At 66.2% G+C, this 12,745-nt stretch overlaps 2 protein-coding genes across 2 annotated transcripts; both read right to left on the bottom strand.

The window, feature by feature from the left end:
* Positions 1 to 1,892: 1,892 nt before the first annotated feature.
* LOC136060055 (bactericidal permeability-increasing protein-like) lies at positions 1,893 to 6,318 on the bottom strand. The gene is made up of 16 exons (XM_065754327.1): positions 6,189 to 6,318; positions 5,016 to 5,195; positions 4,770 to 4,884; positions 4,498 to 4,626; positions 4,270 to 4,425; positions 4,125 to 4,188; positions 3,975 to 4,035; positions 3,800 to 3,891; positions 3,548 to 3,724; positions 3,400 to 3,459; positions 2,916 to 3,083; positions 2,682 to 2,749; positions 2,422 to 2,464; positions 2,250 to 2,313; positions 2,095 to 2,171; positions 1,893 to 2,020 (listed from the first exon to the last, which is right to left on the bottom strand). The coding sequence occupies exons 1-16, from the start codon at positions 6,316 to 6,318 to the stop codon at positions 1,979 to 1,981; spliced, it is 1,626 nt and encodes a 541-aa protein (XP_065610399.1). The 3' UTR covers positions 1,893 to 1,978.
* A 1,825-nt stretch (positions 6,319 to 8,143) lies between these two features.
* On the bottom strand, positions 8,144 to 9,090 carry ID1 (inhibitor of DNA binding 1). The gene is given in 3 exon segments (XM_065754057.1): positions 8,144 to 8,413; positions 8,558 to 8,964; positions 8,967 to 9,090. Coding segments are annotated over 3 exon segments (525 nt in total). The 5' UTR covers positions 9,043 to 9,090; the 3' UTR covers positions 8,144 to 8,371.
* Between the last annotated feature and the right edge of the window lie 3,655 nt (positions 9,091 to 12,745).

Below are 12,745 nucleotides of genomic sequence, written 5' to 3'. Positions count from 1 at the left end.
TGTAGATGTGTCACTAATATAAAGTTCCCCAGACAGAGCAAGGATCTGGGCTCCAGCCTCCAGCAGGGCTCCCGCTGCCAGCCCTGCACCGCTGCAGCAGCCTGGCCACCACGGGGACAGGACTGAGCTTTGCCATCCTTGCCATGTCCCCTATCTGTCCCCTGCTCTCCTGGCACTGCAGCGAGGCAGAGAGCAGCGGGATGAGGCTGATGGTGAGTAGCTCCAGTCTTGCCCGGCAACCCCAGAGCCCCTTTCCCCTACACCTACACCAGGCCCAGAGCTGTGCCTCCTCCTCTTACTCCCTCTTCCTCACCCCTCTCCCTCCGCTCAGAGTTGCTGTGTGGCACTGCATGCCCTCCGTGTGCGTCCCTCCCCATGCACCCCACACCAGGACCCTGCTTTGCTGTTGGATTGGGGCCGGGACAGAGGCAGGGGAGTTAAGGAGCACTTCCCCTGCCCACAGACACGCAGCCAGGGCAGGGGAGGGGAAGAAGGGGCCCTCCTGTGGGGCCACAGCATCCCAGCAAGTGCAGGAGCAGGGAATGGGTGAGACAGCCAGGGGATCAGGAGCACACGGGCAGCAGCTAGCACAGGATGAGGCTTTTCTGCATCCCCAGGACCACAGCACAGGAAGGGCTGGGGTAGGCTGGAGCCTATGGGACCAATGTAATGTAAAAACCAACCCCAGGGCTGAGCTGAGGGCTGGCGGCCACGCTCCCCCAGCCGCTGCTGGTCCCCGTAGTGCAGGCAGAGGGGTCCCTGTGCTGTGGTGTGGCTGTGACGGGTGCGTGAAGTGCTAGAAGTGACCACACTGCTTCCAAGGAAGCAACTCCTCATCCCTGGGAGCCCGGCAGGGCCCCGGCTGGGCTGTGTACATAGCGCCCGCGCTCTGCTGTACATATCCGAGTAGTTTTTATTCATTTGTGAATACTCTAATGCTATTTTTGTTATCTGTATGTCTGTATTTATGTGTGGTGCCATGCTCTGCGGAGGGCTGGGGGCCGGGCTCCTCTGCTGATGGAGCACTCGAGAGAGTGGGGTGTGAGTGGGGTGTCCTCCCGGCCCCGGTCCCCGGCCCTGCGGGGCGGGCGCCCAACGCTTCGGTTTGCAGGTGGAGGTGATCCCACAAATAAACTCTGTCGTTGGAGCCGGTGCTGTGTTTATTGAGAGTGCTGCACTGCGGGGGGGGAACGGAGCACGAGCTGAGGCAGAAGGATCTGTCCCCAGTGGGGTGGGGGTCACGGCTGTGCCCGGGGGTGCCGGGCAGGGACGGAGCACGCGTGGGGTCGGGGCACGATGCCGCCCATCCCCTCCTCTTCTCCTCGCTGGGTTCGGGCTCCTGGGCCCGTCCTCGTGCTGTGCCCGCGCTGCGGGGACAAAGGGGACAGCGTGCTGCCAGCCGCGCTCCCGGCCGGGCGCTGGGATGGGGGCTCAGCAGGGCACAGTGACGCGGGGCCCGGCCCTGGGGACCCCCTCCCCACCCCGTATCCCTTCCCTTGGATCTGCAGAACCCCCGGGCACGGCGCTGCGGGTGGACGGCTGCAAGCCCGGGGCTGAGCGCTCCCTGCTCCCCGAGCCGCGGGCACGAGCTCCCTCGCGTGGGCGAACCGAGAGCTGCACGACACGAGAGGGCTGCGGGACCTCCCCGGGACCTCCCCATCCCGCTGGGACCCGGGGGGGCACGAAGACCCACGCACACCCCGCGCGTGGATGCGGCCGTCCCCACGGAGCCCCACGCGGTGATACGGCGCTGATGTCCCAGCGCGGGGCTGGCAGCAGTGGGACCTCGTGGGGACAAGGCGCACGCAGCCAGGCTGAGCCACACCACCAGCTTTAATCGCAGCCGAGGAGGGGTGTGGGACCCCACCGCTCAGCCGGGGCTGCGAGGGCACCAGATGCGGGTGGGATGGGGACAGGGACGTGGATGGGGACACAACACAGCACATGGGGACGGCATCTTCCCACGCAGATGCCGGGCTCAGGGCTCGTAGTGCAGGTCCGTGGTGATGAGCATGAAGCCCTGCGTGGAGAGTGGGGTAAGAGAAAGGCATGGTGGCATAGGGACAGGGGGGAGGGGACAGGGGTGGCACCCACCTCGTGCAGTGACAGGCGGGGGTGCAGCAGGGTGATGCCATGGGGGGTGGGCAGTGGGACACCGGGACGGAGCTGCTCTGCAGGGACAGCAGAGCTGTGAGTGGAGTGGCATGGGGACAGTGGGGGCTCAGGGGGGGGGATGACATAGCACTTACTGTTGGCCCAAGGCACCCCAAACAGCCACAGCCCAAACTTCAGCATGTTCTCCAGCTTCTCCACCTGCAGGATACCCGTGAACCCAGATGAGACCTTGCTCTCAGGCCCCATGCAAGGTGCTGTCACCTCCCCACCCCACTATCCCATTGTGGCCCCATCACCACCACTCACCTGCAGTGGGCCCACTCGTGACCTCACCTGCACCACGCTGAGGCTGAGGGGAGAGAGTGGGGTCAGCACCAGGCACAGGGACAGGGCTGTCCCCTCTGTAGGGCAGGGAAGGGCTGAGGACTGGGATAGAATTTGAGCACCAGGGCAGTGGGCACAGGTGAGAGACAGGGAAAGATGGGGTCTGAGCACATGAAATGGCCACAGGTAGAGTGTGGGGACATCTCAGGGAGCCTGGACACAGCACAGGGATAGGGACCCACCTCTTCAGTCCCACCGTGCCCCCCAGCCTGTTCCCAGCAATGGTTGGCTTTCCTGTCACATTGGCATCCTGCAGCAAGAGGATAGGTCAGAGAGACCAGAGCAGTGCCAGCATCACCCAGCACGGCCCCAGCATCACCTTGTGTCAGCCAGCACAGCCCCAGCACACACATCCCCCCCAGCTCAGCCATCAGGACCAGACCCCAGCCCCAGTGCTGTGGCAGCTGGGCACTCACAATGTTCAGCAGGAAAGCAGGGACTCGGGTGGCATTGGGCAGCACCACAAAGGCCTCAGCAGAGCCAAAGAGGGCCCCGTGCAGAGCGCTGGGGCGGCAGGAGAGCAGGGGCTGCTGGCGGGCCCAGAGGTGCAGCTCCACGGGGCGGTTGGGGAAGTGCTGCTGCAGCTGGAAGAGCAAGGGCTGGGCTGGCACCGAGCTGCGATGGCACTGCCAGCACCCGGCAGCTCCGGCAGTGCCACAGCCGGGGAATGACAATGCATCCCACCCTGCCCACATCCCAGCTGCATCCCATCCTGTGTCTCATCTTCCTGCATCACAACACAGCTGTGTCCTGTCCCAGCTGCATCTCATCCTGAATCCCATCCCTCCCACACCCCATCCTATGTCTCGTCCCGCCTGCATCCCATTCCAGGTGTCCCATCTCTCCCACATGCCACCCCACAGCCACCTGCTACCCTCCTCATCCCCACCCTGTGCCCACCTGCGGGGCAAAGTTCCCCATGCTCTCTGTCTTCAGCTTCAGGGGGAAGCGCCGTGGGAGCTGGAAGGCAGCAGAGGTTGGGGTGCTGGGGGCACAGGGGCACCACGGCCAGGACCCCATGGGGCAGCAGCTCTGCCCCCATCCATACCATCTCAGCAGTGATGTTCCTGTGCAGGGCCCCGGCCGTGAAGTACACAAAGGCTGCCGTGTTGGCGACGAACTCGGTGACGGCCACCAGCAGCATGGGCTCGTGCAGCTCGGGCAGCCCCACAGGCTTTGCTGAGAAAGGGCTCCGCCACTGCCCACGAACCCCAAAGAATTCTCCCTGTATGGACAGACAGATGGACGGATGGATGGATGGACACGAGGCTCAGCCCAGTTCCCTGTGTGACAGCTCTACCTTGAGGTCGACGTCCCCGTGCTGTTTTGTGATCGCTGGCTGTCCCAGCAAGGAGAGATCAATGGCAGCGAAGGGGTCGAGCTGAGCAGACACTGCAGGGCAGTGGGGACAGTCTGGGGATGAGCCAGACCCTGGTGGCCCACCCACCCCCAGCCCCACTGCCCCACATCCCCACCTCGCACGTTCTTCAGGCTGTCCTGCAGCCTGCTGATGCCCTTCTGGATCTCGACACAGAGCTGGAAGCAGAATGGGGCATCAGGGAGGCTCAGGGTGGGGGTCCCCGAGCTCTTCGCTGGGAAGCACCGATGCCAGCAGCCAAACTCACCTGCTTGTTGAGCTGCTGCCGCAGGGTTCTCTGGAGCAGCGGCACCAGGAGGTTGTACAGCCAGCTGCAGGGCACAGAGCAGGCGCTCAGCTCACCTCCCCATCCCACCCCTGAGCCACAGCGGGAGCAATGGGGTTACAGTCACCTCTGGCCCTGGTGGAACTCCAGGTGCAGGTCGGTGCCGTGGGCATCACAGCCAGCAGCCCACATGGAGGGACGGCCGTGCTCATCAGCACCCAGCCCCAGCAGCACGGCCACCGCCAGGTCCCCGATGTGCAGCTGCACCGAACCGCTGTCCTGCCTGGGGACAGCACGGCTGAGCACGGGGACAGAGGTGGCCCTGTCCCCACACCCCGGCCCAGTGAGGGCTCACCATGCACCCAGCTGTGCTCTCCAGGTGGCACTGAGCTGGATCTGGGCACGATGCACTGTCAGCTGCACGACCACATCCTCGGCGAAGTCCGCGGTGGAGTCATTCATCTGCAGCTCGTGGATGTGGATCCTGCGCACAGCGGTGCCAGGGGAAGGGGAAAAGGATAGGGACAGGGATGAACGTGGAGGTGGGAACTGAGATAGGGACAGGGAAGGACACGGACATGGGGGCAGGGATGGTGAAAGAGATGAGCGCACAGTGGCAGCTCTTACTGAGGCACGGTGTAGTTGAGTCTCCCCAGGAGCGGGGCCCGGTAGGAGCCCTGTAGGTTCACACTGTGCTCCTTCTGCAGCAGCGAACGGAGCAGCTCCAGCCCAAAGCGCCGGCCTGGAGCAGAGCAGGGGGTTCAGGGGGGGCACAGTGGCACCCAAAGTCCCTCCAACACCCATCCTCAGGACCTGGACACGGTTCCTGGGGTGCCCCCCACCAGCACAACCCGAGCAGAGGCAGACACCTACCGTACTCCAGGGCACTCCGCGTCACCCGGCCCTTAATGCCGGGGCTGAAGGCAGTGGTGGGCACGCAGGCAGCCAGCAGGAGCAGGAGGCACAGCCACATCCGCAGGGCTGCACTGCTCAGCAGGTGGGCACGGGCTGGGAGACCCCCATTGGCACGGGGACATCTGCAGGACCCCGGGGCTGGAGCAGAGCACATGGCTGAGGACACCTGGCTGCCGTGGAGCCCCCAGCACGCTCACCAGCTGCAGCCTTATATCGGGGCACAGCGACTGACATCAGCACCCGTGCACACATCGGGGCCACCGTGGTGCTCCCGCCACCAAAATCCCGGCCTTGCCCAACACGTGAGTCAGAGGGGAAGCCGGTTCCCCCGCCGTTCCCCATTTGCCCCTGTCCTGGGGAGTGTGGGAAGGAGAGGGTCCCACGTGGCGTCACTGCCGGCTGTGGGATGGGGACACCACCACAGCCCTGCCCTCGTGTCCCAGCAGGAGGGGACAGTGCATGGGGATGTGTGGGAACACAGCGGTGCCACAGTGCCCGGCCCAGGGACAAGTGAGGAGTGGGAGGATGGGACAGTGCAGGGCAGAGGGATGCGGAGGGGCTGTGCCTGGGGATGGGTTCAGCCTTCGTGCAGCCATTCTCACCCTGGGGAGGGTTCTGGGTCACACGGGGTCAGGGAGCCCCAGGACACGGCCAGCAGCCCCAGGCACATGGTGACGGGAAGGCGGGGACAGTCAGAGTGAGAGCAGAACTCTGTGGTCCCTCTGAAAGCCCCGGCGGGCAGCAAGGAGCTGAGCTCTGAACCCACTACAGGCGGGAAACGGCCCACCCCTGTCCGAGGAAACCCCCAGCAGGGATGGGGCAAGGGGCTGCATGGGGGGCAGTGCTGCTGGCCTGGGGCAGCCATGATCATGGACACAAACCCACAGCCCAGCTGCAGTGCACCCTCCTTGGGTCCAGAGTCCTATCCCAACACTGTAGGGGACATAGACCCCTGGCTACCCCTCTCTGAACAGACCACAGCCCCATGCAGTGCACCTTAAATCCTCTGCCCACTTCCTCTGGGCTCCTGTAGCTGTGTCCCCAAAGCCACCCCAGTCACCAGCACCATCCCAGCACCACCATCAGTGCCATCCTCCCCCCCGATCCCAGATACCCCATACCCAGCCTCACCGTGGCCGACAGTGGCAGCGGGTCCCATGGTGAGTCCCCCTTCCATGTGAGTGGCAGCGGGCACCAGGGACCTGTGACGCCAGTGTCCACGCTGGGGTGGACGGGCTGGTTGGACCAGAACATTACCCATGTTCCTGTGTCCCTAATCCCTTCCGGGATGAGTCAGGCCCCCACCACAGCACCCAGGACCTGCTGGGTGCCCACAGGGGCCAGGCCCTCCCCGGGGCTTTCCCGCAGATGCTGGCGTGGATGCATCTGGCACAGTGGCACGTGGCAGCACTCAGCCCAGCCCTGCTGGCCTCATCCCTGCCCTCTGTCTCTCCCCAGCTGCACCCGCCCTGTGTCCCTGCCACACCATGTCCCCATGCCTCGAGCCAGAAGGATGCCACGTGGCAATGGCACCGAGCGGGGAGGAAGCAGAGGTTTGGGGGCAGTGGGACACGGTGACACGCAGAGCTCTGCTCCCCACGGTGACATACGAGGAGACCACGGCCAAATCCCCCCAGCAATGGGCAGCCGCCGCGGGTTTGGCCGTGCAGTGCGGGCGGACACCGGGAGAGGGACCCAGAGCTGTGGGAGCGGAGAGCTGGAAGGGAACGGGGGAGGTGATGGAGGGGGGCAAGGGACAATGGGTGGGTGCAGTCCCAGGGAGCAGGGGGACCTTACATCCCTCTCTGCTGACACCAGGACAGGGTGGGCTCGGTTGGGCCACGTCCCAGTTCTCTGTGTCCCCTGCTCTGCTGGGAAGGACTGGTTGTGCTGGAAGTGTGCACGCAGCTGTGAACGTGGCACTGTGTAACAACACTACTGCCCATGCACGGGGATGGGACTGCAGGAGCCACGTGGGTCCCGTGCTCCCATCCCATTCCAGCCAGAGCAGGACCCACAGCCATCCCCTCCTCAGGGACACACCACTGCGCCGTGGGCTGGAGTGCCTGGAGTCAGCCCGGGGGAAGCAGCTGGAGCCCCCGGAGCCCAGATTGTCCCCCAGCCCTGCAGGCTGCTCCGGGATGCACCGTGCCCAGCGTGAGCACCCAAACCTCTGCAGTGCCACCATAGCCCCGAGGTTACACAACTGTGTCCGATGCAATTTCCTCCTCCAGGAATGTTGCTCACGTCCTGACCACGATCCCGGGGTGAGCAGCAGCTGCACAGGCAGCAGCACAGCATGCCAGGCATGACAGCTGCTGCAGCTCCTGGCAGTACACGGGGGCTGTCCCACATGGTGTCCCCTGCCCAGCTGCTGCAGTGACTCACAGGTGACCGTATTTGAGTCACGGGAGAGCCATGGGCATCCCTGCGGGATGCGGGGTGAGGTCAGGCTCAGGGGTTGCCCAACAGTGGTCCAGCTGCAGCTAAGCCCCATCCTGAGGAGTGGGACCCAGGTGAGCACGGAGCCCTGCGCCTGGCACCCACCTGCAGAGGGCAGCTCCAGGCCTTGCCGCTGTTTCCCACGACAGGAATCAAACCGGAGCCTCTTTCCCCTCCAGCTCCAGCCCGATCTCAGGCTCAAACCACACCAGAACCCAGAGCAGCTGGAGCTGGTCTCAGGGCAGAGCCACCAGCTTCACAAACACGGTGCTGGGACAGGGATGTGACACCTACAATCCCAGCAGTGCATCACAGAAAGCCCCAGCCAGCACCCCACCCCCCAAACCCCCCCACCAGGAAGCCGTGAGTGCCCGGGGGGGGGAAACAAGGAGCCAGCAAAGCCCCCAGCGAGCACAGGAAAAACCCACAGACAGCTCCGGACCCAGAATCCAGGTGTACCCATATGCTCCCTGCTCCATTCCAGGGTTCCCACTCCCCCAGCCCATCCCAGCACCCCCGCACCACCACCACAGCCCCCACCCCAGTGCTCCCACACAGCCCACACCAGTGCAGATGTGCTCCAAGTGATTCGATGCTGTGCCCCTCCCCCCCCCCCCCCCCCAGCCGTGACGAAGAAGCGTGCCTGGTAATCAGGGCTTGTTTAATAACAAAACTCCAGCTATTGTAGAACAATATTCTCCAGCATCATTGTAATATACAATACAAGGAATGCTCTCAGCAATCTGAGAAGGTTACGAGCCGCGGCCGTCGGCCCCGCGGGGGCGTCCATTCCGTGCAGCTCAGCACAGCCCACAGCCGCGGGTCCCATCCGTGCCCGGGGGGGTCCCCGTCCGGGTCCGTGGAGGTCTCTCTCAGCGGCACAGTATGCGGTCGGCAGCGGCCATGCACGGAGCCTGCGGGACGGAGGAGAAGAAGCAGACCGTCAGTGGGAACGGGACACAGAGCGGAGGGAGCGGTCGTAGGGAGACCGGGAGCGGCGGTACCGGGGATGAGAACGGATCCCGGGGCCGGGAAGGGCGCGGAGGGTCCGCACTCACCTCGGGAGGTTCGGCGGCAGCGGGGGGCCGAGGAGGGCCGGGCTGCAGCGCCAGCTGCAGGTCCCAGATGTAGTCGATCACATGCTGCAGGAGCTCCACTTTGGAGACCCTCCGGTGCCGCGGCAGCGTGGGCACCAGCGCCCGGAGCCGCGAGTAGCAGCCCTTCATGTCATACAGCAGCGCGGCGGCCGCTTGTTCAGCGACGACCGCTCCCGGGCCCGGCCCGCAGCGGGCGGCTTCTCCGGGCCGCACGGCCTTCAGTGCCCCACCGGGACCGGCGGGCAGCGGCGAAGGAGCGGCGGCAGCGACCTTCATAGCGAGCGGGAGAAGCGGCGACGGCGGTGGGACCCTGCGGGCGGCCAGGAGAGCCCCGCGCCGCGCCGCGCCAATTATAGAGCGCCGCCGAAGGGGGGCGGGGCCTCGTGGCGAGCGGCGGCCAATAGCGAAGAGGGGGGGGCGGGGCCAGCCGAGCCGGCCCCATTCATGAGCCCCAAAGAGCAGCGCCTTAAAGGGACCGCAGTCTGGAGGGTGGAGTATGGGGGGGAAGGGACACCAGGGGATGCGGGCGCTCTCGAGGTGCGGGCTACAAGCACGCACCGCCCGACCCGACCCGACCCGACCCGACCCGACCCGACCCGACCCGACCCGCCGCAGGTCCTTAACGTGGGCAACCCCTGCGCTGCGCCTCTCCGCACCCCTCGGGATCCCCTCACCCCCGGTTCCCCTCAGCCCGGCGCACTCTCCGCATCCCAGCACGTTCAGCCCCGCGCTTCCCTCAGCCTCGCTCTCCCTCCTCCCTCTCCAGCCCTGCCGACCCCACGCGTTCGCTGCAGCCCCCGGGGCCCCGTGTCCCCACCCCCTTCCTCCCGCCTCCCCAGACCGTTAGACGCCAGGGCCGTGACGTCACCCATTCATAAAACTCCGCGCGCTGTCAGCGCGGCGCCGCGCGGGCGGTGCCCATGGCGACGGGGGCGGAGAGGGGCGGGGGGGCACCTGCAGCCCTCCCCGGGAACCGGGAGCACGGCCACCCCCGTGGAGATACGGGGACACGGCCACCCCCGTGGAGACGCGGCGACACCCAGCTCGGAGCGCCGGTGAGCGGCACCTGGGGCCGGTTGGGCGGCGGCAGCCTTCGTGCGGTCTGAAGACGAAACAGAAACCCAGTCCCTGCCCTAAAGGGCTTCCGATCTAAGCGTTAATTAGCGTTAATGATCGCTACCTTAGCCCGCACCTGCACGGAGGTGCGGCCACGGCTCCGCGGGGGCAGCGGGTGGGGGCCGGGCAGCACTGAGCGGGTGTGGGGGGATACAACGTGGGGACCCAACCCCCTCCGGCACAGCTGTGGCCCCTCCGGGCACGGCGGGCAGCGCGGACACGTGGGGACGTAGGTGTGTGCACACACGTGCACGAGGTTCACACGCACAAAATCTTGTAGATGCACAGATACACGCGCACGCAGCAGGAACACAGCGTCTGGGGTCGGTGCGCGGAGACCGCTGTGGCTGCAAGGGGCCGTACTGTCCGGGGTTTGTTGGGGGTCAGACCCCCCCGTGCCCATCCCTGGCTCTGTGCAGAGCCGCAGCAGCCTCCTCTGGCATGCAGTGAGCCGAAGGCCTCCCTTCATCCTCCTCCTCTGCAAAGAGGGGACAATCCCGGAGAGCTCCGCACACGGAGAGGCTTTAACCCCATCACCTCCGGCTCTGCCCTGCCAGCCTGGCCGGGGGAGCCGCATCCCCCAGTCCTTCCATCCCTCTGCCCCCCCCCCCCCCCACCACTCCCCCACCCCTCTCTGCCTTTGTGAGCACCTCCAGCCCTCTGTCACTGTCCCTGTGTCCCAGTGCGGTTCCCAGGGTGGGCACGGCGCTGGGGTCGCCCCCTCCATTCAGGGCCCCGCGGAGGGCCTGGTGCTGCCCGGTTCCCACCACGGCTCTCAAAGCCGCTAATTAGCCCCCATCTGGCGGTGCTGGCCTGGCCGCGGCGGGGAGGCCGAGGACATTGTGCACAGGAATGCCTTTCAGCAGAGCCGGGCGCCCGCCAGCTGCACCGCCAACAATACACCACGGCCGGGATGAGCCGGCCCCGAGCATCGGCCACCCCGGGGACAGCGATGGGTGTCCCACGGCCGCCTCACCCCCGCAAGGTGGCTCAGGGGGACCCCCTCGGCACTTCGGGGCGCTGGGGGTGCCAGCCCCGTGCCGCTGCCTCGGCCGCAGTCGGGTGCTGGGTGCCGGAGTCTGCGGGCAAGACGGATGGCTTCATTTCCATCTCAATTCTGGGAAAGGGGCACACGGTTCGGTAACAGCGGCCTCGGCCATATGGCGCTGGCGGGGCGCAGCCTGGCCGGGAGAGCGGCTGCTTTGCGCCGAGCCGGGGTTGCCCAGCAGCAGAGCACATCAAAGCCCCCGGCCGTGCCCCCACCGCAGCACCGGAGGGACCACACAGGGCACAGCTGCACCGCGCACTGCGGGGACGGTGGGGACGCTGCCGCAGCCCCACGGCAGCAGCCAGCCCTGTGCAGGGCTCTGCGGCTCGGCTGCGTGTTGGGAGGTGGGGTTTAGGGTGGGCTTTGCAGCCCCCAGCCCAAGGAGCGGCAGCGTGATGGGCTCAGGAAGGACACCGTGTCCCAGCAGCATGGTTTGGGATGCAGACACGTGGCTGAGCAGCACCGACCTGCACGGGTGCACAGAACTGAGGACGGTGGGATTCAGGCTGGGTGTCCTCCAAGTGAATGGAGACCCCCAGCTGTGAATACACACCCCAGAAGTCGGTCTGGGACTCTGCACTGCCTCCAGCTTAGCCAACCCTACACCTATGGGGCTCCTCAGCCACCCGCTCCACCCTGAATGGGGCTCCTGGCAGAGCGGGGCACTGTGGAGCCCCAAACCTTGCCTTGTGGCCACTGGCACCCGTTACACAGCTGGAGAAGGGCTGAGGCCTGAGAAAAGCCCCCGTGCGTTCCCCTCCCGCCTTCTCCTTTCCCGTTCCCGGCTCCATCCGCTGCAGCCCAGACCAGCTGGAGCCAGGCGGCCCTTCCTGGGATTTATTCCAGCTTCCTGCCCCTCCTCGCCAGCAGGCCGGGGATGGGGCTGCTCTCTCCTGCTTCCTCTCCCTGCTCACAGCCGACGGACGGGCGCCGGCACTCCGTGGGACCCCGGCTCTCATCGGCAACACCCCCACAGCCACCGGGCAGCCCCGTCCCCTGGTGCTGCAGCCGGGCTGGGGGATGCAGGCACAGGGCAGATGCAGTGGGGTGCTGCACCCAGCACACATCCCTGCTGGGGGAGACACAAAGGCACGAGTGACAACCCCGGGCACCAACAGCTTCTTAACCAAACCCCGTGTACACTCACGGCCCACCCCACTGAGGCACGGGGCTGAGCTGCACCCCCTGGCACAAGGACAGCATGCCCACGGGCATCCACATAGCTTCCCAAGCCCAAGCTCCACAGCTGCAGCAGGCCAGCACTGTCCCGTCCCCCAGCTCCACAGGCAGAGGTCTCACACTGGAGCCGGGGCATCTGCATTTCCATACCCACCCCCCCCAAGCCGGGGGGGGACCCTGCAGCAAGGGGAAGGTGGCCTGGGCAGAGCAGAGCCGTGCAGCTGCTGCAGGACCAGGTGCGGTGCAGGCGGGTGAGCCGGGGCCGCCCAGGCGCCAGCTCTGCTCCCAGCTCCGCTCCCAGCTCCTCGCAGGGCCCGAGTGCTTCCTTCCTCCCGGCCCTGCCCTGCTTATCGGCCGGGCAGGGCTGGGGTGACCCCTCTCTTCCCTCTCAGTGCCTTCCGCTCCCCGTGGTGCAGCTATGGGCCCTTGGAGAGCTCCCAGCTCGCTGCCCTCGGCTCTGCAGGGCAGGAGCAGGGAGCAAGGAGGCAGCATGCGATGCGAGGGCAGAGCCTGGGGTACAGCGTGCACCCCAGTGTGGTCCTGCATGCTCCGGTACCCCCCAAAAACTGCACGGGGATGGGTGTGAAAAGCACGATGGCACTAGGATGCCACTGGCAGGATGCAGGACCCCAAAGGAGGTGGTGGCAGACCCACAGCCGCGGGCATAGCCCGTGTCGTTTTCCATGGGACGCTGGAGGCTGGTGAAATCACATCTGGAGTCTAGACTCAGCGACTCCATGGGCCGGGCCTGTCGGCCGCACCGTGCCCAGGCCCTGCTGCACACTGTTTGCTTAGCTGGAGGTATT

The sequence above is a fragment of the Cyrtonyx montezumae genome, unplaced genomic scaffold (assembly GCF_038088225.1).
Source record: "Cyrtonyx montezumae isolate F1298 unplaced genomic scaffold, pur_monq_1.0 scaffold_9, whole genome shotgun sequence".
In the NCBI taxonomy this organism is placed as follows: domain Eukaryota; kingdom Metazoa; phylum Chordata; class Aves; order Galliformes; family Odontophoridae; genus Cyrtonyx; species Cyrtonyx montezumae.
This window is presented reverse-complemented; position numbering and strand designations above follow the sequence as displayed.